Here is a 25,992-nt window from a genome sequence, read left to right on the forward strand (position 1 = left end):
ATGGTTTCTATTATGAGTTACTCTTTTGTTCTTAAAATAGGTTCAAAATTGATGAACTGTGACCACTCCACGAAGCTAATAACAAAATGGACTTTGCATTAGACGCTTGAAGAAAAATCTCTTGGAACCATGATCTCACAATACTTGATGTTAATTGTCCCGGATTTGACGCCTTCACAAGGATATTTTCAAATTTAAAGAGGTTGTGTTGGACTATAAGACCAAATGTTCCATTGTTTTCCTACAAAACAATTAACAGTGGTGATAACAAAACACTATTTGCAGAAATTAAAGGATGTATGATGTAGCTACGAGTCATAGAATTTACTGACTGTGTCGCACTTTCTACTGTTTGTATCCCTGTAAACACTAGAGTACGTCCCGTCTGCATTTCCAAATTAAACCGTATTGATCAGAGTTATAAATATTTTCTTTTCCAATAACACGTGTTGCTTCACATTCGCGACAAATGCATTGGCACTGGCTTCTAACTTTTTGGCTATAGATTTAATCAAACGTCCTGTTAAAATAAGTACAAAAAGGGGTTTCAAATCAGTCTGCACCTTCTCTCAGTAGTCCCTGCCAATTATAAGTGTTGTTGGCTAACTGCAGAACATTTCAAACCAGAAGACTATTTGTAATTGTAATCATCATATTGGATCCGCCAATTTAAATTTTGTAATTTTAACGTCAGGTTCTGAATCACCTGTCCTAAAACCCCTTGGCAGTAAGCTGGCCGTATGATTTAATCTTCTATTTTAATAATTATTTTCTGTTTAAGCTTGGAGGCCACCTCTAACGTTCAAAGGGTGGTTTCTACCCTTAAACCCGCACCATTACCAAAGTAAAAGTAAAAGTAAAAAAAAAAAAAAAAAAAAAAAAAGTACGTGACGATTATTTTTTGATATTCTACAAGTATGCAAAGTTTCATTCAAATCAGTAAATTACACTTCCGTAAGTCTCCTTGTTAGTGTTGTTCAAATGGAACAAATAAGTTAATTGGCGGACATGAAGTCAGAAAAATGAAAAAATACGTCAATGTTACGAAGAAATTGAGCAATAACAATGAAACTCAATAACAATATTAATCAGTTTACACTATTCCAGAGTGGCTACACTATGACACTTCATGACTGTTCATTACAAGCATATGATTAATGCAATCAAATATTAGGCTATACACCGAAACGTCCTTTACAGCCAAGCGTCCTTACACCAAAACGTCCTTACACCGTAACGTCCTACACCGAAACATCCTAGACCCAATATGAGTTAGGATAGGTAGGTTGGCTTTGGTTAGCTTAGCAAAGTATACGGTTGGTAAACTCCTTCTATGATACTTCACCAAACGTAAAAATATGTGAATTGTGCATTAATATCACAAAGAACATACGTTCAAGTTTTCTTTTACATACGCAGCAGCTAGGTCGTAATTAATGTATGTCTTAAAATGTTTTATACGGCTTCATTCTGCAGTGGATTGTTTTAACGAAATGTAAAAATTGGCATTTTTTGCGATACTTGGTATGCAAATATAATTACACTGCCCAACATGATTTTTACCTCCGGGAAAATAATAAGTGATTCTGAATGATTTTCGTGTGTAGAAAACAAAAATGATCACAATTTTTACACATCACGTCACAGTTCTGAGATACTGCATGATATGTATTTCGCTCATACACGTAATTTATTGAAATGAAGAACGTAAAGTAAGCCCAGTTAACCGTCAATAATCGAAGAGTGGAAGTTTAAAACACTTTGCCATAAGGATATTGTAATTTTCAAAGTCCTTTTCTCTCTTCTTTAAAGTATTTGGTCTAGGAATTAATTCGTGCGGTTGGTACGCACACATTGAAGCTGTAGTACAAACACAAAATACATAAATACCTTAAGAAAAATATTGTCCATCGCTAGCCACCACTTTCGCCCATCTGTCAGGCAATGTACGGATTCCGTGGCGAAAGAAGTCCTCATCCTTGGAAGCGATCCAGTCAGAGACCCATGTTTCGATATCTTCTGAAGAAGTAAACCGCTGTCCAATCAAATCGTTGTTCATGCAATCGAACAAGTAATAGTCCGAAGGAGCAACGTCTGGTGAATACGGCGGGTGGGGTAAAACTTCCCATCCGACATTTTCTAAATAGGTTTTGACCGGTTTTGCGACATGTGGGCGAGCGTTATCATGTTGAACAATAAGTTTATCATGTCTGTTCTCCCATTCTGGTCGTGTTCTGGCCAGAGCTTGCTTCAAACGCATTAATTGTCGTCGATAACGTTCTCCATTCATAGTTTCACCCGGTTGCAGCAGCTCATAGTACACCACACCTTTCATATCCCACCATATGCACAGCATAACCTTTGCACAGTGAATATCTCGTTTTGGTTGTGATGGACCTGGTTCACCTGGTTTCACCCAGGCCTTTTTTCGTTTAGGGTTCTCGTAATGGATCCACTTCTCATCACCCGTAATAATTCGATGCAGAAACCCCTTTCTGCTCTGTCGTTGAAGCAGCAATTCGCAAATGGTTTTTCGTCTTTCAACGTCTCTGTCTTTCAATTCATGTGGAACCCAATGTGACATCTTTTGAATCATTCCCATGGCTTTCAAGCGTTTGGAGACTGTTGTTTGATCAACGCCTAATGCTGCTGCAAGTTGTTCCTGCGTTTGACACGAATCCTGCTCGAGCAATGCTGTCAATTCTTCGTCTTGAAATTTTTTTGGCTGTCCAGCTCGCTCTTGGTCTGCCAAGCCGAAATCACCACTTCTAAACCGTGCAAACCACTTCTGACACGTTCGCTCAGCTAGAGCATGGTCACCATACACTTCCACCAAAATACGATGACTTTCAGTCGCACTTTTCTGCATGTTAAAGTAATGCAGCAGGACACCCCGCAAAAACACTTTATCAGGCACAAATTGCGCCATGTTCACTTAACTACAAACTGGTGTTGTTGACGCTTTAATCCACTGCCCTATACTACGAACGATACGCGATGACAGGGGTTTGCAACACATGTGTGGATACACGGAACTGTGGGACGCTCCGTTCGTTGCGCCATCTCTTGTCCACCCGCACGAATTAATTCCTAGACCAAATAGATAATAATTATAAGCAGTGTTGCCAACAACATTAACAATAATATCACTAAACATACTGCGAAAAGTCATTGGAAACCTTATTCTAATGGAAATAATGCTAGTTTATTCGCTGTATATTTTAAAAGTCACAAAATCCCTAGTTTAACAATTGTAAACGAAACAAATATCGTCTCTAAAATATGTTATCAAATCGCTACATTTGGTGACAAAACGCCCTAGTTAGCAACACTAATTGTAAGGCCTTTAGGTTATAAACAATTCATTTATTCGGTTCCTCGCGCCAAATATCATTATGTTTTTTTTCGTTTCTATAGCCCAACAATGATTCAAATGTCTTATCGCGTTCAGCTTACCTTGCAAGAAGCACCCCTGTGTGAGGTGTCAGGATTCAGAGTTGTTGACAAGATCTCTTCGCGCCTGTATGGTTCCTCACCATAAAATTCTTCTCCCACCCTTGCATATAAAACTTGGGTTGATGATGAACTTTGTGAAGGAACTTAACAATGATGGTGACGGTTTTACATACGTGAAAAATATGTTTCCTGAGATGATGTACGCTAAATTGAAGGAAGGCATTTTTACTGGGTTCCAAATCAGAAAAGTCATTTTGGACGAAACGTTTTAAAATCTTCTACAAGGAGCTGAGTTGGGAGTCTTTTAAAAGCGTCGTACGCGGGTTTCTTGGAAACAGAAAAGAAGAAAATTACGAAACATTGGTCAGAAATATTTTAGAATGCTACAAAAACATGGGTTGCAGTATGTCCTTGAAAATTCACTTGCTTCATTCATATCTAGACCTTTCCCCTGACAATCTAGCAGATGTTAGTGATAAACAATGGGAAAGGTTCCGTGATTGAGGAGAAATACCAAGATCGTAAGAATCCTGGAATGATGGGAGACTATTGTTGGTTCCTTCTGCGCGAGAGTAAACAGGATTATAAGAGGCAGCACAATATAAGGTATCGATGGTGTAGATATAGCCTGACAAAGGGGGGCACTTAATAATGAGTTTGAATAGATATTTCCAAGACCTTTTATAAACATCTTACCTCCGTGAACCCCAAAGTTTTTCAATTCTTCTCTACGCCATTGTTACGAATGATTCAGTAAGCTGATTTAAAAAGAGAGTTGCACGATTTTATAAGTATGTTAAAACTTTACAGGCGTGACCATGTAACAATCTCTATCGAAACGTTTTAGTGTGCATATAATACACTACGACCTCGATTATCCGACAGAGTTTTCGGGCTATATCTCAGCCCCTATTCAATCGATCACACTTTGGGGAATATAAATAAATATACTTAGAAACATACCTTTCAAATTTGCTATAAATTGGTTGAATAAGGGCTGAGAAATATAGCGAAAACTGTATCGGATAATCGTGGTCATATTGTCTATAATCCGAATTATAAATCTGTTCATATCTTTTGAACCTGGGTGACAGGAAATTTTTTAGGCGATTTTCGAAATCAGCGTGACCGTTTCCTTAAGAATCACCTATGTTGATCGCGGAGGTATATAAGAAGTTTTTATGTTTTGGGCAGTGTTATTTATTTCATTATTTGTATTCGTTTGCGACCCGCTAATTTTGCGAACATTATTATGAAATTAGACTCATACTGTTATTTAGCATGGCACATAGACTATTATTTGTTATGGTAACAATAGATTCTAATGTTTACATGTACCCGTACGTACAATGTTATGTCCTAGCACATGTTCAGAATATTTTTTGCAATATATTGTACGACAGTCATTTGAAAAGTTCTGCACACTGTAAGATATTATGAAAGTAAATAATATATCGTACAAAATACCTTTACATGCCTTCAATATAACCTCCAAACTTGTTTATGACAGCTTCCCAACGTTTTGGTAAATTCTGTATTCTGGATAGGGCACCTTCATTGTTGAGGTGTCTGATCATTCGAGTTACCTCACTGAAAGCTTCGTCAATTGAATCAAAACGTTTTCTACGGAGCTGTTCTTTCAATTTGGGAAACAAATCGAAGCCTGGTGAGCTCAAACCAGACTATATTTGGTAGGAAAGTATTTCCCATCCATACTTGTCGAGTGTCACCCTTACTCGTAGAGCAGTATGCGGTCTTGCATTATCGTTTAAAATGAGGACACCAGCTGCAAGCATGTCGGGATTTCTTTCACGAATTTTCAGGTGCAAAACATTTTGCAGAAACAGCTTGTAGTATGCGCCTGGTACAGACGTCTCATGTGGCACTCTATTGTAGCCATCTCTCTATTCATGTCATACACGAAGATCATCGTGAATTTAACCTTTGATTGTTGGCGGCGGAATTTCTTCGGACGTGGAGAGTTTAAACTGTTTCATTGTGACGACTGAAACGTTAGTTCTGATTCAAAATCTCGTATCCAGGTTTCATCAATTGCAACAGTCCTTCGCACAGACTGATCTCCTTCTGTTTGGTAACGTTGAAGCAATTCTTTTGCGACATACTTTCTGCTCTTCATTCAGATCATGCGGAACCCACCTCATCTTCAGCCTCAGCTCCTCAGTAATGATTCTGTAAACTGAAGTGACAGACATTTTGGCCTCATATACAATTTTCTTAGATGTTTTTTGTCGATCCTCTCTCAAAATGTCATTCACAATAATCTCAGAGATGTAGTCTGTTTCAGTTGATGGTCTTCCACTATGGTCACCTAAAAGTGACTCAAACGGTCGTGCATGGGCTGTGTGCAAGAGTTTTGAAATGATCCTGGTACTTATACCTGGATCCTCTCATTTTGTAACGGTTTGAGTCAACGCAAACCGAAAGTAAGCATTTCGATTTCATTTTCACGTGCTGACGTGTTTGTTTTTTACGGACACATTCCCACGTATGCTTATGCTCAACTCCAAAAATGTGTTACATCATAATGACCACGTAGCAGAGGTTGGTGCTCGTTTCTCGCCCGTCGTCTTCCTTTACGCGCACACACAATGTCGCTGACATGCCTCCACCATACGGACACAAGCTCATGTGAGTTTCCAGCTTCGTTCTGTTGAAATAGATGAAGTGTTAGTTTCTAGTGACCACCATGCAGAGGTTTGTACATATTTTTCCGAGAATAATCGCTTTTCAGACATATCATTATGCAGTATATCATAAATCTGTATTCAATTATTGTGAAGCATTATACAAAAAGCAAAAGATTTTGATTAATGCAAAGAGATTTATGGTCCAATAGTTTGTGGTGGATAACATCGTGTCCATCGAGTTGTCAGGTATTCTTATCCCACCAATTCTTCCATTATCAGTCACTTGCCTTAATCATTGACCCCCTTAGCCTTAATGGCATAAACGTGGGACGTTATACAGAAAGCTAAGCTGCGCTAAGGAATACGATGTTGCACATAATTTGCAGAAGAACTATGGAATATTCTTTACACAAGTATGTTTGCACTATTTTCTTTACAAGCATACCCACCTTTGCTAACGCGCCTGATCCCTATAGACACCTGAGGCTCCACTAGTCTCGCCCTGCGCTAACTTGGTTAAATACTTCTTTGCTTTTTGTGGCCATCCAACACACGTTTGCTCGTGTTTTTTTTTTTACACTATACTCGTTTACGCGCCAGCTCACTACGGATACGCCCATTCATGGACCTACCACGTTCTCCGTTCCTTGACCGATCAGATACATTTCTTGCTTTAATGGCCACCTAACACAGACTGTTTGGTGTTTGTTCCACTATAGCTTTTATGGCATATTTCTACGTGCTGTGCTTTAAAAACAATTTATAAATTATTTGTACTTAATTTCGTGGTGAATGAAATACAAAATGAGTTGTGTATGTTCCCCTAAAATTGGACAGTACGTATAAATGTTGGATGATCAGAAATATTTTGCTGCCATTTAACAGAACTTAGCCTATGTATTTTCAATTAAAATTTGACAACTATTAATATCTACGTTTTATTGTCTTTTCTAACTTATATTCAGGAGATGTACATTAAAGAAATATATGTTTATGATGATCAGCAAGAAACAATTATTCGTAGCATACACTAAAAAATTCATGAAACACACAAAAAAAAAAAAAAAATTGTGTTTCCTTATTTTAAATTGTTTGCTTTAGTTCAGCATTTCACAGAATATAACTTCTGTCACAGATTACTACTTTAATATTTCTCCAACGCAGAGGGAAAACAGGGAATTTTGAAACAGCGTTACCATCTTGTACAGCACAAAATTCTCAGGTTTTACAAAGTACCGAACATCTCGGTAAGTACTTGACTTAACAATCTCAAATATACGTGACAATGCTCCTTATGACATACTGATTTGCTCTATGAATTTTAAACCATACTGTACTAGGGACCTTTTCCAAGTTATTGCACTATTTCTAAAATCTACTTTTTTCTCTTCTGTTGTGGCAACACTGTTTAACTGATCTTTCTAAACTTGAAGTCATCTTAAAGATTTCTTCCCAGTATTTAATTTAATGTGCACAAATAGTTACTACTTCATTCGCTGTGTGCGTTAAAGGCGTTTAAATTTGACACATGTTTAACGTTATTTCTCAAAAAGTATGCAACACTGATCTGCGAGTGTCATCTCTTTCGTCTTTGTTTTCATTGCTGATTCAAATTATGAAATTAAATTTAGGTCATTCCAGTAAAAAAACATAACTTTATATTGGGTTGGCAACACTGTTCATCTGGTGATGTTAGCCAACATATGGATAGATGTCCTCCATCCTATAGTTGCGTTGTTGCAAAGTTTTATCGATGCTTTCCAAATGGCAGCTAAAGTCGATATTGATTGACACTAGCATCACTTTATTAATGTAGCAATCGATTCAACTGCTTTGTTGTATTCGTAGACTAATGCTAATGGCTCCAAATTAATCTGCAGTTGCCACACTGTGAAATTTTGATTCTCCATAGTGGCTGAAGGAGGCCCCGGAAGGCAAACTATCTTTTTTTTTTTTTTTTTGGGCCTTTAGAATAGTGCTCTGTGGACCGTGGGCGCCATTTTTAGAACATCCGATATATATATATATATTTAAATCCGGAAAAAGTGGGTTTTTAGAAATATTGCCTTTAGGCTAAAAAAAACGGATGATTCATGAAATTGTGAAATTAAACTTTTTGTTCTCTCCTACCGGGACCTCATGTATCAAAAGTACGCGCTCCCGCCATAAAGACCAGCGAAAAGGACCGAGAATTAATTGTCTTCGAATTTTTTACAGTCTCTCTCTAATTTCCTGGTGCGAATATTTCTTTTGGTCTGCACATCAGTACACCCTTTGGTTGACTAAGTTGGGGTTTAGTGTGCCTTTTGGCAAAGATACTATGTGAGACGTATATCTAACGTTATAGTATAACGTGGGATGGACTTGTTCCCGGTTTTTTCGCGACAGACATGATCTTATGTGCGTAAATTATTTTGTATTTTGTAAGATACTTTTTCACATCTTCCAGAAAACTGATGAACCATTTAGCACCTCTTCTTCTTCTCTGCCAGTTTTCTTTGGATTAGCAAAAGCACATAGATACAATACACCGATTAGCCCTATTAGTTGAGAGAGACAATAACTTGCTTGTAAACTTGCAAAACGATTACGGTAACATATGATATCAAATTTAAAAAATAAAAATATACATTGCAGCCACAGGCTCACATTAGAAGTTTGTTCTCTGGTGCACGAAGGCTTCTAGAAAAGTTTCTACAAATTATTACTTACAATGATGCTAGTGTTCTTGCTATTATAAAATTTACAAGAATACACCTTTCTGTACTTAAATTATCTTTGAGAGTTTGCTTAAGTTTATTAATTTATTTTTCACAGAAATTTCAAGTAGTTTCCTGTGAGAAATGGAAATTTCTAGTGAACACTTTCAAGCAATGACTTTTATAATTTCAAATCAGTTTAACAACGACACAGTGCTTTGTGTGACTTTACATGGTCTTTGAGGATGAACCAACTTCTATTAGGACTGTCTATAGTTGCTTTTTCCGAATTTCAGCATGGTCGCCCTCAGTGATGAGTTTCACTAAGTCGTCCATCCATGTCTATTGTTGCCAATAATGATGATGATGCTATGTGTAAAATGATTAAGAGGGATCGTATGTGATACATTGTCAGATTATTCTTGAACATTGACTTGAAAACCATACACACGATTCTGCATGGTCACCTGAACGTACACAAGCTTTGAAGCTGTTGGATTTCACACTACTTCACCGAAGTTCAAAAACAGGCTCGTGGCAATTTAGGTAAGTCAAACTTGGAGTACTACATCGTTACAGCGGATGAAACTTCGATCTATTTATACGAATCCGAAACTACACACCAATCCATTGTCTGCTATTTCAAAGTGAGCCGAAAGCAACAAAAGTTGTTCGTTCGAGAAGTGCTATCATCCAAATAGTGGCTTGTTTCTTCAATCACACCGAACATGTGGCAAGCATAGCTTTAGAAGGTCGAAGGATTATAAATGCCGAGTATTATACCACAATTCATTTGCCAGAGGTCCTCAATAAATTGCGTAAAAAACTTCAAATCATCGCAACATTCTTCACTACCAGAACGCCAGTTTTTACTCAGCACACTAAACTCTTAATTTTTTTTTTTCAATAAAAATGTCGATTTAATGACTCACTGTCACTTCTCACCTGACTTAACACCATTACACATATAAAAAACAAGATTTTTAGGAATGATTAAAAAAAAAGCATCAAAAGATTGCGATCTTGGTCAATAATCAGTTTTGGATCAGGAGTCACAACATTTTCGAACGGTCCCTAAATCGAGTTTTCGTATTTTCTACGGAATAAGCACATCATACTGAGTTAAGTGATAATTTGGGTATGGATACACTATATGTAGTTCTCCAGATATAAGGCGTACAAGAAAATTTTTATTTGAAATATATTGGATCTTCTGATCCAATAAGATGCATGGTGAGCGATTTGTGGCATCTAAAACAGCTGTTGACCCATTCCGAACAGCGGTTTCTTAAGAACTTCTGCAAACTGCTGTGAAAATATACGAATAGACTTAAATAATCAAAGATAATTTTAACATAAAAAGATCTATTCCTTCGTATTTTATAATATCGGAAAGCCGCCACTGTTATTTATAGTTTGCAGAAACTTTTGCACGAGCCCTTGTATATGAACAAAACCAAGATCGCCTCAATCCATGTAATGAATATGTTCTTCATTTCAGTTAATCTCGCCCAAGTCTGACTCAAAACAAACAGTTTACAGCTTGATGAAAGATTTTAGGAAGTGAAGAATGAGGACTCCTTTACTTCCTTTATTGACCAACTCTTATGGAACTTGTATCTTCACCTCATCACTTCTTTAATACCCACGTAGTCCGGTATGCTGAGGACCATGAATATGGTCAAATATAACCTGCATAAAAGGTGCCTCACAATAATAACCAGTCCCTCAGAACACCAACTCTGAAATAACGTTTTTATTTACTGCTCCTGCACACAAGTTTCTACCATAAATAAATATTTTATCGATTTCTGGAGTCTGAAGTACTTATATATTTTATGCAACCAGACTTTGGACCAGGCTACAATCATGCCAAACTTCATCGTTCTGATGCTGCCGGAAGTGCCTAAACATTTTGAGGTGTAGAAGACGTCCCATATAAATAACATGGGACAGATTTTTCAGTTCCCTATAAAACCACTTTAACAGTTGGAAAGTTTTGTTTTTGCATGATTTACTTAGGTAACGCTAACGAAAACGTACAAGCATACCGAATTTCAAGTTTTTATTCCAATTGCAAATACCTAAAATATGAGATTATAGGTCCAAAACAAGGCTTATTTGAATAAGATGGGGAATTTCTTCATCCCTTCTTCAGACCCCCTAACCCGTTTATTTTATGTCAGTTCATGTAGTTTTATATATAATTAGTAAGGATTTTCACCAACGTGGCAAAGATCAACGAAAACTTGAATTTCTTTCTTCAGTGCGAGTTCGATTTGTTATGCTTTTCTTACTAACTTTTTTTCAAGAATCATTCAAACATAATTCCTCTACTATAGTTTAAGATGATTTAAAAGAATTTGTATTTAAGTGCATTATTCTTCACCTATCACAACTACACGAAATTTCAAGGGATGTACCATATGGATTTATTGGACAGCCCATAGTATTGTAACATGACAGAAATTAATTGGTGAAAGGGAAAAGATATTTAATTAACTATGGTCTCAATACTTTGTACATTATTCATATTTTTAAATTAAATAAAATTCAACTCTCAGACTGATGCTGAAGGTTGTTCACGTATCTTCAGAACAATTAAGGAAATGATGTAGTAACTTAAAAACTATGTACCGATAGAACATTCTTTCTAATAAGAAATATGTTATGTAGCAATGTGTTGCCTTAATAACATAAACCCTAGCTATTTCTAGAAATCAGGAAATTTTTGCAATGTTACGGTAAGCGGAAGAATAATGACGCCCCCAAAAATCTAGGAAGAGAAGGTAGGTGGACTGAATTAATAGAGAACTCGAGAGAGTTTACTAGTAACCAAAGAAGAGGCAAGATCTACTCCGCGATCCTCGCAGAACGAATTTGGTGAGTACACAGCTGGTCCATGACTTGATAAGCACATTGCTTATATACGACCATAACTGCTAATCTTTTCTTCTGTTAAAATTCCACTCTTGGATTTGAGTACGATTAAACATAGCCCAAAAGATAGATAAAGGCCACAGCAACAATTTTGAATATTTAACTAAATCTGATGTCTCCAATTTATTTAATAAATTAAGACAATACCAACTTATCGCAATATCTGCGATTATCTTAGTCAAATGGTCAAGTTTATTACGAGCATATACTCAATTGCCCTATAACTAGCTATAATGATCATTAATTTCTGAGCTACATATGGGTATATGCATGGTGACAAAGTCCGGGTTTGGATTACAATTAGTTGACACATGACAGTATCACTAAAAAGGCACTTGATTTTTACGGATCAATACCTAAATCATTCTAATAAACAGTCCAATAAATAAATAATGTGAAAAAAGAAGATCGAATACTAAAAAGAAACATATATGAACCAACAGTAAGTGTTAGAATAGGGAAGAAATGACAAAGGAGAGTGCAGTTGGAAGGAAGGTTCGACAGAGATGCTGTCTCTCGCTAACATTATTTAATATCTATCTGGAAAAGGTAGTGAAAAATAGCCTACAAAATGAAGAGGGCACTTTAGTAGGAGGTAGAATGATTAGATGTATACGATTTGGAGATGATATGGCGCCTGTTGAGGAATCTGAAGAGAAAATCAACAAGATGTTAGAAAATTTGAGGAAGGACTGTGAGGAATATGGGATGAAAATGAATGTTAGAATGACAAAAGCCATGGTGATTGGAACGAAGCGTTCGGTGTCAAATATAAAAGAGGAGGGAAGAAAATAGAACAGGTAATTAGTTTTCGATACCTGGGTAGTATTTTTGGTGATGATATTAAGTGTGAACTTGGAACAAAAGCAAGGATAGGAATGGTGAAAAAAGCCTTCTGAAGGAAGAAAATACTATTTTGTGGGACCTTGAATAAAGAGTTGAGAAAAAGACTCATAAAATGCTTCCTGTGGAGTATTGTACTGTATGGATCAGAAACATGGACATTACGCAAAAATGATGAGAAACGACTGAAGCTTTCGAAATGTGGGTGTGGAGAAGAATGAAAAGAATTAGCTGGATCGAGCGGAAAACGAATGAGGACTGTTAGAAATGGTGGGGGAGAAAAGAACAATTATAGATATTATTAAGAAGAGGAAGAGAAACTGGTTGGGACATTGGCTAAGAAGAAACTGTATCATGAGGGACGTGCTAGAGGGTATGGTAGCAGGAAAGAGAGGGAGGGGGCGAAGGAGACTACAATTAATAGACGATATCAAAACAGAAAAATCATACATGAAGAGGAAGAGGTTAGCGGAAGACCGTGGAACATAAAAGCTTCTCAGTTACGGCAAATGACCAGCCAATAATGGCAAATACCTATGATGATGATGATGTTGATACCTAAGTCATTTGTACTTGGATCAAGACGTAAGGAATGAGGTCTACTTCTGAATCTACAAAAGATAAAATAGAGCAAAGGGGGAACATACAAAAAAATTACCATGACTGAACTTATTATATTATGTATTATAATTAATTTTATTTCTACTTACGATATAACAATTTATTTTCTAAAGGTATTTCTAAAGCATTGGAACGTATTTTCGGTCAACAGTTAATAATTATTTCTTTTTCTTTCTTCAGAAAATGGGTTAACATCCACATTTTTAGTCATATACAGTATGTTATGAAACACTAAATCTACTACTGTTCAAAAAGCAAAGTTGATTTTTCTGCTTCTCACCTTTTTACTTTTCTTCTCCTCCTGCTTAGCTTTCTTCTTCTCTTTCTTTGATTTTCCCTTCTTAACAAATTCACTAGCATCATTTACGTCCATTTGGGGAGCCACTTCTTCCTCGCTGTGTACAACTTCACAGTTGGATTTATCATATTGTGTTCTACGGTTTTCAACCTCTCCGCTATGCTCATCTATTGAATAAAGATAAAATCGTATTCAAAATTAATACGAAATTCACAAAATTAAATTTGCACTGAAAACATCATTACCAGGGTAGCGACAAAATTAATGAGAAAGAATTCCCTGGTTTTCCTAAAGATGTTTTTTTGAAAATTTTCCTGATACTAAATTAACCGTGGTCATAGAAAAACAAGACCAAGAAAGCATATCTACATAAGTAATATACAGTATGTCCCATATAAAACCGGTATGCCCCACGTACCAGTTAATCATCTCTAGTTTAATTGCTTGTGGACTCACAACACTGGCTCGAAAGTTGGATACACTGCATTTTATTGGAAAGTTGAGTGCAGCAGTGTGTTCATGTGTCAGATGTTGTAAGAAGCTCGTATTTTTGAGTTGTTAGAATGTGTTATGTGTTGAATTAGTGCTTGTGGTAAAAAGGAACATTGGTGATAGAAATGGGGCACTTTGCATTAGAACAGCGAATTGATATTGTGGAATTTTACATAAAGACAGCCTCCATCAAGGAATGTAAGGAAATGTTTCACGTGAAGTACCCTGGTAGGGAACTTCCCACGACCAGTACTATCCAAGACAACAAATGGAGGACTGTGGGATCTGTTCAGAATGCGTAGAGGAATAAGCGCCCGACAGTGAGGACCCCTGAAAGATAGAATTCGCATGGACATTACAGGAAACCTCATTGTTAATTATTTTATTGTTGCTGTTAAAATGATATTTGAATCTCGTGCATGAGGTGGGACCGGTTTCATGTGGGGGACACTGTATTTTCTCCTAAATCAACTAGAACAATGATTAATATAAAAATAAATATAACTTATTTTATTATGAAATTACAGAAGACTTAGCTAATAGAAATTCCTGAACAAAGCAAAAACTTAAAACATTTTCCCTTAAACTTTAATCTGTAACGTTTGTCACATGAAAGTTTCGTCACATACAAAGGCAAAAAGTCGCGTAAGACGCTCATTGGAAAAGGTTGAATGTATATACAGTTAGAAACAATATTAAGTATAGGTCGGACGGTAATAGTTTACAACGCTGGTATAGCTATTCTAGCATACTTGGAGATCCCATATCGTTGTGGTATATGTATTATCAGTACCATATTATGAAAAAGTGCTAACATTACATGTTGGCAACCAAAAATGTACCAACTTATCTCTCCCACTAAATAAGGATCCAAGAATACGCATAATACAAGGATACTATTGGATCTCCATACATGTGGAAATTAATATTGGAAATAAATCTTTGCTCCCACGCTATCCACCGTCGTTTTCGGTTCTTTCTACGGACACACCACGTCACTACTATTCGGGTCCTCTTGCTGCGCTTCTGCCCTGACTCGGTTAGATAGCATTCGTGTTTTTTAGTGTTCACCTAGTACAAGTTGATTAATGTCTTTGGTACAATAGTTCTTATCGTGTACATACACGTAAGTTCTCCATGTTAATTTCTACATGTATGGAGATTTCATATTCTTGTATTATGTGTATTCTTGGTTCCTTATTTAGTGTGAGGAGAGGGTTTACGTGGTACACTGTAGGTTGCCAACATGTAATGATACCACTTTTTCGTAACAAGGTAATGATACTACATATACCACAACGATATGTGATCTCTACGTACGACAGCTCCAACCTACACTTAATATTGGTTCTGACTGTACATAAAACTAGTTGTTCTATATTGACAAATCTCTAGAAAAAATCAATAGTATTACTAACTCATTTCACTTCTCCAAACGCTTTATTTTCCGCATCATATTGGCCATATCTTTCATTATTTACGCCTCTTAGCTTCAAGCTCGTTCAGAATGATCTTTATTATCCTGTCTTCAGCTTTTGTGTGTGTGTGTGTGTGTGTCTCCCTTCCTCTTCCGCTCACCCCTCATTTGTTGCTTCTACAAAACGAATACAAACATTTCGTGCATAAGGAATCATGGATTTCATTATGGATAGTTTCTCGAGGTCACCAGACGAACCTGCTGTATCGTACACAAGTCTGCGTACTATTCAAATGAAATGAAATCTTTGTGAGTTTTACGTCTCACGGTTATGCCGGTTAGGCTAAAGGAGACGGTGATTATGAGAAATGAATGAAATGGTGGAATGAAGAAAGTGGGAGAACCCGAGAAAACCCACGCACACGCTGTTTATCCACCACAAAGTTCACTTGGCGGGGGCTGGGATCGAACCCGGGACCCCAAGCACCAGAGGTGAACGCTCTACCACTGAGCCACCGCGGCCCCTGCGTACTACTCAAATTTGTTCTTTTAGATAATTCGCTACACATTGCCCACTGACTGAAAATCTTCGTTCTAGATTTGGAATTTCATGAGACAAATCAGATCACTGCACTCTGAAGTATACACATAATTTAGCCAAAAGTCATCCAAACCCTTAGCAGTTCTAGAATACTGACTAATTATGGTTTTACAATTTGGATTCGAACAACTCCCTTTGAACTGCTTGCTTCACAATCCCATCTGTTTTACTGCCATCTAATCAATTATTTTCAACTCGTTCAGCTAAAAGAGACTTCATGCAATTCACTCCAGCATTAAACTTTACAGAACCATTAAGATCTAAACATGAAAGAGCTGTAGTTAATTTATAATTTAAAGGTGACTTGTCCAGAAGTTTAAAAACAAACATCTGTACACACTTTCTGCAATTTCGGTGAAAATCCATTATTGGCTAACGTTTTTTAAACGCAGTAACTGTATAAAACCAATGTCAGTATCTTTCACAGGAATAAGATTTTCTTCGTTTTCCACATCAATTTGCAAACATGAACTCAAACAACTAAAAGCTTCTAGTTTTACAAACGTTTGCATTACATTTTTTATCACATCCAATAAACTATTGTAAAGAAATGGACTGCGAGAAGCGTCAGATTTCAAATTTAGTAAGAAAAGGTTCTCTTTCTGAAGAAAATGCTTTAAAAATTGCACGTTTAGAAATAAGAATTTTATCTTCTTCTAACATACCTGACACGAATTGACACCTCGAAAATCTGGAAACTTTCTTACCCTCCATAACATCTTGAATACACAATAGAATACACGAATAAATATCAATGGTTCGCTGAACAACACTACTATTATCAATCCACAAGTCAACACAGAGTAAAACTTTTCTAGAAAATTTTCTCAGCCTCTGTACATGTACTGGGCACGAAGTTCTGGAACACCTTTAAATAAGTTATCCAGCGGTATTAGAAATTAAACGATTCTCCAGTTCCTTGCCTCAGTTACAGCCTTAAATCTCCATGCAAAGTAACCCACAACTTCCTCTCAATATTATAGGATCATCTGCAGACGTCTTGATATCTGATTTCAAGGTATGGAGAAATGTAAAGTTTAGATTGAGAACGTTCATTGAAATTTCAATTATCTTTTCTTTTAAGTTCTACATTCAGAAACTGTACAGCTTTCTACAAACGCCGATGTCAAATAACGCGTGCTCTTTCACGGTACTTCAGAACCGCACCCTGTTTATTTCAAGAACGACATAACTCAAAATTCCTAACTTTTCAGGAGAAGCGTTTAAAGTTTCGAAACGCAATAGAAACAAATGGGAGCAAGAACGACACAAAGTGCTCTCTAGTGCCCAGTTTTGGAAACACATTAAAAAAAAAAAAAAAAAAAAACAGAAATAGACGTCAACATTAGCTTTCATTTTCTGCCCATAAGTCAATAGGGCGACTTTTGAGTTATGCCGTTCTTGAAATAAACAGGCGATATATGTTTTTCATACAAAAAAAAAAATGTGAATGACGAAACATACATACATAATACACAAAAATGCGTATAAAGATTTTACGAGGGTGGGTTGATATGGTCTCAGCCTCACCAAGAAAACAAGTAGATAGGAAGCGAAGTTTGGTGTTTTTATTCAACACATTCCCTTTGTAGTGCAATGCACTTTTCACATCGCTGCTGCAGTGCTTGCAGGCCAGACAAATAGAAGTCGGATGAATGCTATGCAAACCAGGCCTCTGTTTGAGAAATGACATCATCGGTGCTATTGAAATGCGTTCCCTTTAAAAATATTTTCAATTTAGGAAAGAGATAAAAGTCTGATGGAGCCAAATCAGGCGAATAAGGTGGATGTTCCTGTATTTGAATCCGTAGGTTCTCCAATTTATGCAATGTCAGACGTGCCTTGTGTGAGGGTGCATTCTCCTGGAGGAAGATTACCCCTTTTGACAGCTTTCCACGTCTCTTCTCCTTAGTCCTGCTTTCAGTTTGTCCGGAAAAGATGTATAATAAGTTGCATTGCTGGTTTCACCCGATATCAGATATTCCAGCAATAGAATTCCTTCACAATCCCAGAAGACCGTAGCAGAGAAGCGCTGTGTCTTAGTCTTCTTCAGACGTGGAGAACCGCTGTGGTGCCATTCCGCCGATTGCTATTTCGTCGTGGGATCGTAGAAATATAACCAGGTTTCGTCCACTGTTACCAGCCGTTGCAAAAAAAAATTAGCCTTATCCGCTTGAAATTGGGACATAACTGTCTTACTTGCCTCCACCCGTTCACGCTTCTGATCTGCGTTCAAAAGTTTCGGAATCCATTTTACCGCGACCTTCCTCATACCCAAGTCTTCATGGATAACTTTTCACACCAGTTCGTGACTAACGCCCAATGTGTCCTCTATCTGTTTGAGCGGAATTCGGCGATTGTCGAGAATTATCCTCTGAATGGCGTCAATCATCTCGGGGGAGGACACTGAAATTGGTCTGCCACACCTTGGATCATCGTTCAGACCAAACTGCCCACGCTACCCATTTTTCACAGTGGATACGATGGTGCCTTGTCCCCCAATGTCGTGACAAGGTCATTGTGGATCTCCTTCAGCGAGAGTCTCTTTAGGAAGATTTATTTGATGAATGCACATTGTTCAAATTTACTAATTTCTGGGACGTAGGCTGACGTCCTCACTTTGGACCTGAAAAAAAAAAAATTAAAATTGGTTTAGTTAAACCAAATTTTGCACAGTAGCTTCACAAATGATAAACTTCATAAACGTTTATAACTTTTATATCTAGCTTTGTCTGAGCCTGGGTAGGCTGAGAACTTATCAACCTACCCTCGTAATTTCATACCACGTACTTGTGAGGTACACTCAGTTACATAAACTGGACTATTCAAGTGATATATTTCTATTAGATTTTTTTATTGTTCCAGGACATGAAGTACGGCTAATACATACACGACAGTGTACACAGTTATATGAATACTACAAGATACAAATACTGACGAGCATTGTGAATTTTAATATTGTAGATTACAAAAGCATTTTATATTTAGTATTTCTATGTAGAATACTAAATCCAGAATATTTTTATAATCTAGAACACTAAAATCTACATGAGATTTCCAATTATGATCACGTTATTGGATTTCCTCTTAAGATTTTTCATGTGCTCATCAACTTCGTTGATTTCCTTTGCTGCCTTCTCAAGGATTTTTTCCCCCTTTTTTTCTTCAGTTCTTGCAACTCCGCAGTTGTTGTCTGCTTCCTTCTGAGAGCCTCTTTCCATTCGGCATTTCCATTTCTTGCTGCCTGAATTAACTGTTTAGAGACTAACATTGCCTGAACACCTCCGTGGAACGTCACACCGTCATGTACTATTCTCTGCAAAACTGAAGACTCTTTCGTGTAGACTATTCACCAGAAACTCCTAATTCAACGAGAAACTGAATTCAACGGAAGCGTTTCCGTGTGCTAACACTACAATTTTTCTAACGAACACTGAAAAGTTGTTGCTGGTGTTAGTGTTGTCAAGAATGAAGAACCGCAAGTGATCTAAACGATCCTTAGTCACGTAACAATTCTTCATTCTTGTGATAACTGAAGCTTGAGTACAAATTTCACTGTAGTAGCAGGGCCAGACAAATGATGATTCTCTACAAGCACTTCCAATGCTACGGTTATTTGTTCCTCCCCAAGTCTCTTCTTTAAAACTAAATCGGGAGAGAGGTATGAAGCACCATAAGTAAGTCTGTATTTCAATGGCAATTTACACAGAATCTTCTTACAAAAACCTGCTAATATATGCAAATAATCTCTCCGAAAACGAAGGATATCCAGTTCAGATAACTTCTCTGATTTTAATGTTGTACGTGTTGCACATCCGACATCAACTTGCTTAGTTCGAACACAGATCCTTACTACCATCTTCTAGGCAAACTTTCATCAGATCTTCAGAACTTGCTTCAATCACAATGGATTCTTTTAACAAATCTAATCATGAGGGACTTCAGAAGTTTAAGTATTTCACTATAAAGAAAAGTAAGTACTGGTGAGTCTGATTAAAATTTCGTAAGAAAAGGTTGAATGTCTGCAGCAACGATTTGAAAGAAAGATCATTTAGCCCCAAGCAAAGAATCTTTCAGACATGATTTAACAATTTTAAAGATGGTTCTCGATTACTTCCTGAAACTGAATCAACATACTTCAAGTGTGGTAATAATCGCTGAGCTCTTTCTAATTACTACATTAACGTTTTCTATAGAAATATGAGCACTTGCTAGAAAAAAATGTTATTAAAAAGTTACAAGCATACCAAAAATATTCACAGAAATTATCTGAAAATAATAATAAACATCACGAAAGACACGCGGAATGACAAACTGCACTGAAAATGGAATACGGAGGAAATGGAATAGAAGTTTTAAATCTATTTAATGTAGGTACACATTATATTATAAATTAGAGTTAACAATACGTAGATATACTCTAACTTATCGCTACAGTAAAACTAACAAGCTCACAACAGATGTTATTTAGGACTTTATTGGAGGTCACCGGTTGCAATAGGCTAGCTATACCCCTGAACATGAGGATCATTTTTTAACGTGGAGATCAGAAACCATGGGCTCCAGACGCAAGGGTTGCCAACTCCTTTCAAAATCATTAATTGTATAATGACTTCTGCTGTAGCGAAAAGTTGTTTTGCAAACATTGTGCAGATAAAATGTAAAAGCAATGAAATAAATCTAACTTTACCAAAAATTCCAAAATATACAGAAAATTCCCTGACTTCTCCAGAAATTATAAAATTTCCTGACTTTTCCAGGTTTTCCAGAATAGTAGACACCCTGGCGTAACTTTTTTGATTGTCTAATGTGATCTTGAAATCTGCTGTTGAAATTGCATTTGGTTTGATCTACATATGAGGAGTCATATTCACATTGAACATGATAAATACGTGACTTATTTAGTGAATCAACAAAATACGTTGAGATGGTTTTCTAAACGTTCCCGGGGGGGGGGGGGGAGTACTGGAAGCAGTTATGTTACGCTTTACAAGAATACGTTAAATTTTTGTCGATAATTGTGCGAAGTAAGGAATAACTTTTTCTGGGGACTTGGACCGATCTACGTGTTCGACAAAAGCACTATTGTAAGGTATGCCACTTATAACCGTTCTTTTGTTCTATTTAATATAAAAACTGTATTTCACCATTGAGATCACTAGGAGAATCACAAATTAGTAATGCCCTACGAAAATTTATTTTCCAAATATTGGCCTTTTACAGTGGTGGATGGGCTGACTGTTGATGTCAGAAGTGCCTGCAGTGGGTTTTCAATATACTTCTATTATAAATTTATTATGCGATAGGGTAATCAGTAAATGTAAAAATGGAAGACAGTTATCAGATTCACGTTCGAGAGTGAGCTTCAGCTATGGATGCTGATTATTGAACTGTTCAAATATTAGTAAAAGAATATTTTCATTACAAACAAGAGGTAGTCATCGGCATAACGACAGTATCTAATATACTTAGATGTATCCTATTGTAAAATAGATGTTTCTAGCTGATTTAAAACCAGGGTTGGCTGGTTTAAACCAAGGTGGTTTAAACCAAAAAACAAAAAAATGTTCGTAAAAGTGTAAGTGTTTGTAAAATCTTGATGAACACATTTGTGGGTTATCACGTTTCACTCCCGTATATTATTCGTATTATATTCAGACCTAAATTTCCCATTCATTACTCAAAAAGATTATACTACAAAAGCAACTTTTTTTATAAGTTTATAAATGTTTATTTTGTGATTTTTTGTACTTGTTATTATTGTCATGTAATTGCAATCGAAGAAAAATTCTAAATATTGTTTCGTTTCAATGTTTACTATTGATAAAATACATCGAAAATGCCGTACTTTTTTTGTGTGTGTGTGGGGGGGGGGGAGTCATACAGACCGCACGAGAGGCATTTAGTGAAATAAGTATCTTTGGTATCTATTTATGTATAAATGAGTTTGAGCCAAAGTGGACTCAAATAATTCGTATCTTTATTCACTTTTCTTATTGATATGCAGATTAAGTCGGTGTATTTCTTTAATTTGGACCAATAAAAGTCGTTGGTAACTAACTTGAACTAAATTAGTTCTTCTGTACTCCGTAGTACTTTGAAATTGTTCATATGTAATTCTGTTTAATGGTTTCACTTGTGCAACTGTTTATCTTTTTGTCCTTCTGAAATGACTCTTGACAGTTATATTAAGAAGCATGCAAAGATCAGTACAACGTATTTTATTATTATTATTATTATTATTATTATTATTATTATCAGGATTCCTTCGTGAGTGAATGCAGACGTATCGCATTTGTGGCCAATTAGTCCTGGTTCCGAATTCAAATGGAGGACAATTTCTCTCGGATGTAACTCGAGAAGCGGTTTTTATTCCGCTTTAAGCTTATGTGACCCCTTCCAGCATAACCCGGTTGTTGCATAATAACATGAAGGCGAAACAAACTTATTTCTGTCCATATATGATATGAATATATAGAGCAAATTATTTAAACCATAAAAACCTGGTTTAAACCCAAAAAACCGTTTTTTTTGTTTTTTTTTAATAAAACCCATGGTTTTTGCCAACCCTGTTTAAAACAATGTTCGATAGTATCGGAGATAGTGTATTCCCCAGGGCTAGACCATCATTCTGGGAAAAGTTATGATTTTCAAATTGCAATATACTGGTTGTTAAACAGACTTCAAGCAGTTGTAATACAAAATGAGTTTCATAGCCAGATGCACCACTTTGTAGTAACCAAGATCGTGTGCTATTAAGTTCAACGGTATGGACGGATACATATAACGTGTATGGATGCAAGTAAAATGGCATTAGAATTTACAAGTGATGACAACTGTGGTAATCATTAAGCCTTTTGCATAGCCATTTAGATAGTAAGTACGCTGGATAGTTGAAACCTGACATAGTTGAGCCGACGAAAAGAAATATCGAGCTTGTGCACTTGTGGAAGGATATAAATAATGGGGAAGCAAGGTAAATATATTTTTATCTTTTTCAGTCTGTCAACAGTGGAGAAGAATCAATTATCAACAGTAAAGTTTCCATGACCTGTGGGAATAGATTGCGCGGAAGTAAAACAAAATTGCATTTCTCAGTTTTTTTATTATTATTATTATTATTATTATTATTATTATTATTATTATTATTATTATTATTATTATTATTATTTTATGCCGGAAGCGTACCTCTGTTTCGACATAATTACATATTGATTTCATTTGTCAACCTTTACAACACCAAATTTCATGTTTGTTAAGAAAATTTTCTAAATTGTGTACTAAGCCTTTGTATATAATCTGATTTTGAATACAGACCTGTTTTCTGTAAATATAAGAATGTGTTGTTATTCGTTAAACATTTATTTCTAATATACTGCGCGGAATTAATATCGGGTGCAAAGTCAACAATTTTTACAACAGAACAGATAATCTCCTCTAGTGGAATGGAAAACGGAAGGTAACTGAATTTTAAGCCTATTCTAAAAATTTGATAAAAGTTTCTTAGGTATGTCAATATCTGTAAGATTAACAAACAATTCTACGGGAGGATCTGAATTAAAGTATCCCCCGAAAAGTTTAAGAAAGCATCTCACAAGATTTGAAAGTTGCTCAGTACGAATCTGACTCTTCAGATATAGATCTAACGAAACGCAATATCAACACTCGAATTAAAGAACACATTAGACTATCAAAAAAGTCAGAAGAAGAGAGGATGTCGGGATTATCAGTACTTCACTTAAAACAACATACATAAAACAGGTTGATTTGATAGGTTTAGGAGAAACAAAGAACAACGACAGACTAAAGAATCATTGTTTATTCATAAATATAAATCGGATTTAAATCTGGATTCTGGCAACATTGATAAAATCTGGCTACCTTCATTTGATGTGTATTTTGGATCTTGCAACAGTGACGTAGCATAGATACCGTGCTCCTTCCAAACTGAATTCGTTTTTTCTTTCGTCCACTGGGCTCTGCTCATTGTTTATAACTACCCGTCTCTTACGTTATATTTATTTGGTGGTATGTATTCCTTTCCCATATCATATTTCTCTCACCCATTTTTATCCTTATTACTTTACCATTGAAGATGGAACTAGCTTATTGTTCCGATATCTCTAAAGAATACTTAGTTTTCTCACGGAAGGATGTATTGGTACACAACCGATTTCTTGTTAACTTGAATCATCCTCTCATGCGCCTACATAACTTTCAGTATATGTACACTTAACTAACTAACTAACTCTATGGCCTATGGAACCCGGAGGTTCAATACCGCGTTCGCAAAAGCGTTTTCCGATTGGTCTTCCAGTCAAGACTTTGAAAGCGTTTCTACTTTCTTCCATTCTAGCTACATGACCCGCCCACCTAAGCCTCCTAGACTTGACGGCTCTAACAATGTTGGGTAAACCATATAAATTATGTAGTTCCTCGTTATGAAGTTTCCGCCATTCCCCATTCCCGTTCCTATTGGGTCCGAATATTCGTCTCACGACCTTGTTCTCAAATACTTTCAGTCTATGTTCTTCCCTCAGAGTAAGTGACCATGTTTCGCAGCCATACAAAACAACAGGCATGATAATCGTTTTGTATATTTTAAGCTTCAAATTCCTCGACAGAATTCGCGACGACAAGAGATTTTGAACCGAATAGTAACACGAATTCCCTGCTTTTAGTCGACATTTAATTTCTCCGTGAATATGATTTTTCTCTGTTAATACTGATCCTAGATATTTGAAACTATCCACTTTATCAAAAGTATTATTTAATATTTTAACGCATCCGTAATTTGCTGTATACCGGTCCCGACGCACTTCCATGTGTTTAGTTTTCTCTGCATTTACTTCTAAACCCATGTACCTGCAAGCGTTTAATAAGATCTCTACATTTCTTTCTATTGTTCTCCTATCATCCCCTATTAAATTTACATCATCAGCATATGCCATAACCTGGTGAATACCGTTCAACTGTAGGCCCTGATTGCTATCTTTGATTTTCCTTATAGCGTATTCCACAACGAAGTTAAATAATAATTAAGCAGAATAAATAATATGTACACTTAGGACAAAAAAAAAAAAAAAAAGCATTTATTGATGATAGTTGTGCCTCCCACAATTCAAGATTTTGTCTTCGCAAACCACGAAATGACACAAGTTCAAGGTTTACGGAATATTACCTTCGACTAAGCACGCAAAAATTTAAGGTTTACTTCCGTATATGGCACTGTTGAAGCTAAATGTCATAAAGAAAGAGCGGGTACTAGGAACTGGTTCCACTTCTGGATTGGCACAATCTATAAAAGTTTAACAGCCATTTTCCATCAAATTTCTCTCAGAGAAAACTTCATGAACACCACAATGTCAATTGTGCGGCAAACGCTTGGAAAGCTGCATGGCAGACTGAAAAGATATGCGAACGATTGACCCGTATTCTCCAAAGTGATGAAACGACTTTTCGTAAATTAAGATAGATCTTCAGATACATGAAACTCATTCGACTCTATCTAGGATGACTTTTACTAGTAGTGACTATCGTACAAAATATTCACTTATTATAAAATACAGAATTCCGTGCTCCGTACGGCAATGCCGAGAAAAAGATCAAGGTCTCTCCCTCGAATCATGTTTCAGCAGATGCTACAGCTTTCGTATGCGAAAAGTATCATAACAGATCTTACAAACATTTACAGAAAGTTCCTAGAAAAAGGGGAAGAAAACCTGAAATAAAGAACAATATAGAACGTAATAAAAATAGTAAGGAAATATCTTAACATTTGTAAATGATACGCTCCTGCTTTTCATTAAGTTTTGACAGGTTTCTCCATTTGCTCTTTCTCTTCCATATCATTGCAATCAGCTTCCCACCTTTCTTCTCACGTGTATTGCCTAAACAGTGATCTGAGCGTGGGGTGAAGTTCACAAATAACAATAGACTCTATTCAAAACGAGCATTGCAGCTTTCCAATATTAGTA

At 36.4% G+C, this 25,992-nt stretch overlaps 1 protein-coding gene across 2 annotated transcripts in view; it reads right to left on the bottom strand.

Annotated features, from left to right (window-relative positions):
• Nucleotides 1-25,992, bottom strand: part of LOC145673540 (putative ATP-dependent RNA helicase DDX60) — a 140,423-nt gene that overhangs the window by 86,647 nt on the left and 27,784 nt on the right. For both annotated transcript variants that reach the window (XM_081743342.1, XM_081743343.1), the window contains exon 3: nucleotides 13,488-13,672. In XM_081743342.1, coding sequence (XP_081599468.1) covers nucleotides 13,488-13,672 — 185 coding nt within the window. The remainder of the gene's footprint in view (nucleotides 1-13,487; nucleotides 13,673-25,992) is intronic.

Source organism: Thermobia domestica, chromosome 16 (assembly GCF_964235325.1).
Source record: "Thermobia domestica chromosome 16, izTheDome1.hap1.1, whole genome shotgun sequence".
Classification (NCBI taxonomy): Eukaryota; Metazoa; Arthropoda; class Insecta; order Zygentoma; family Lepismatidae; genus Thermobia; species Thermobia domestica.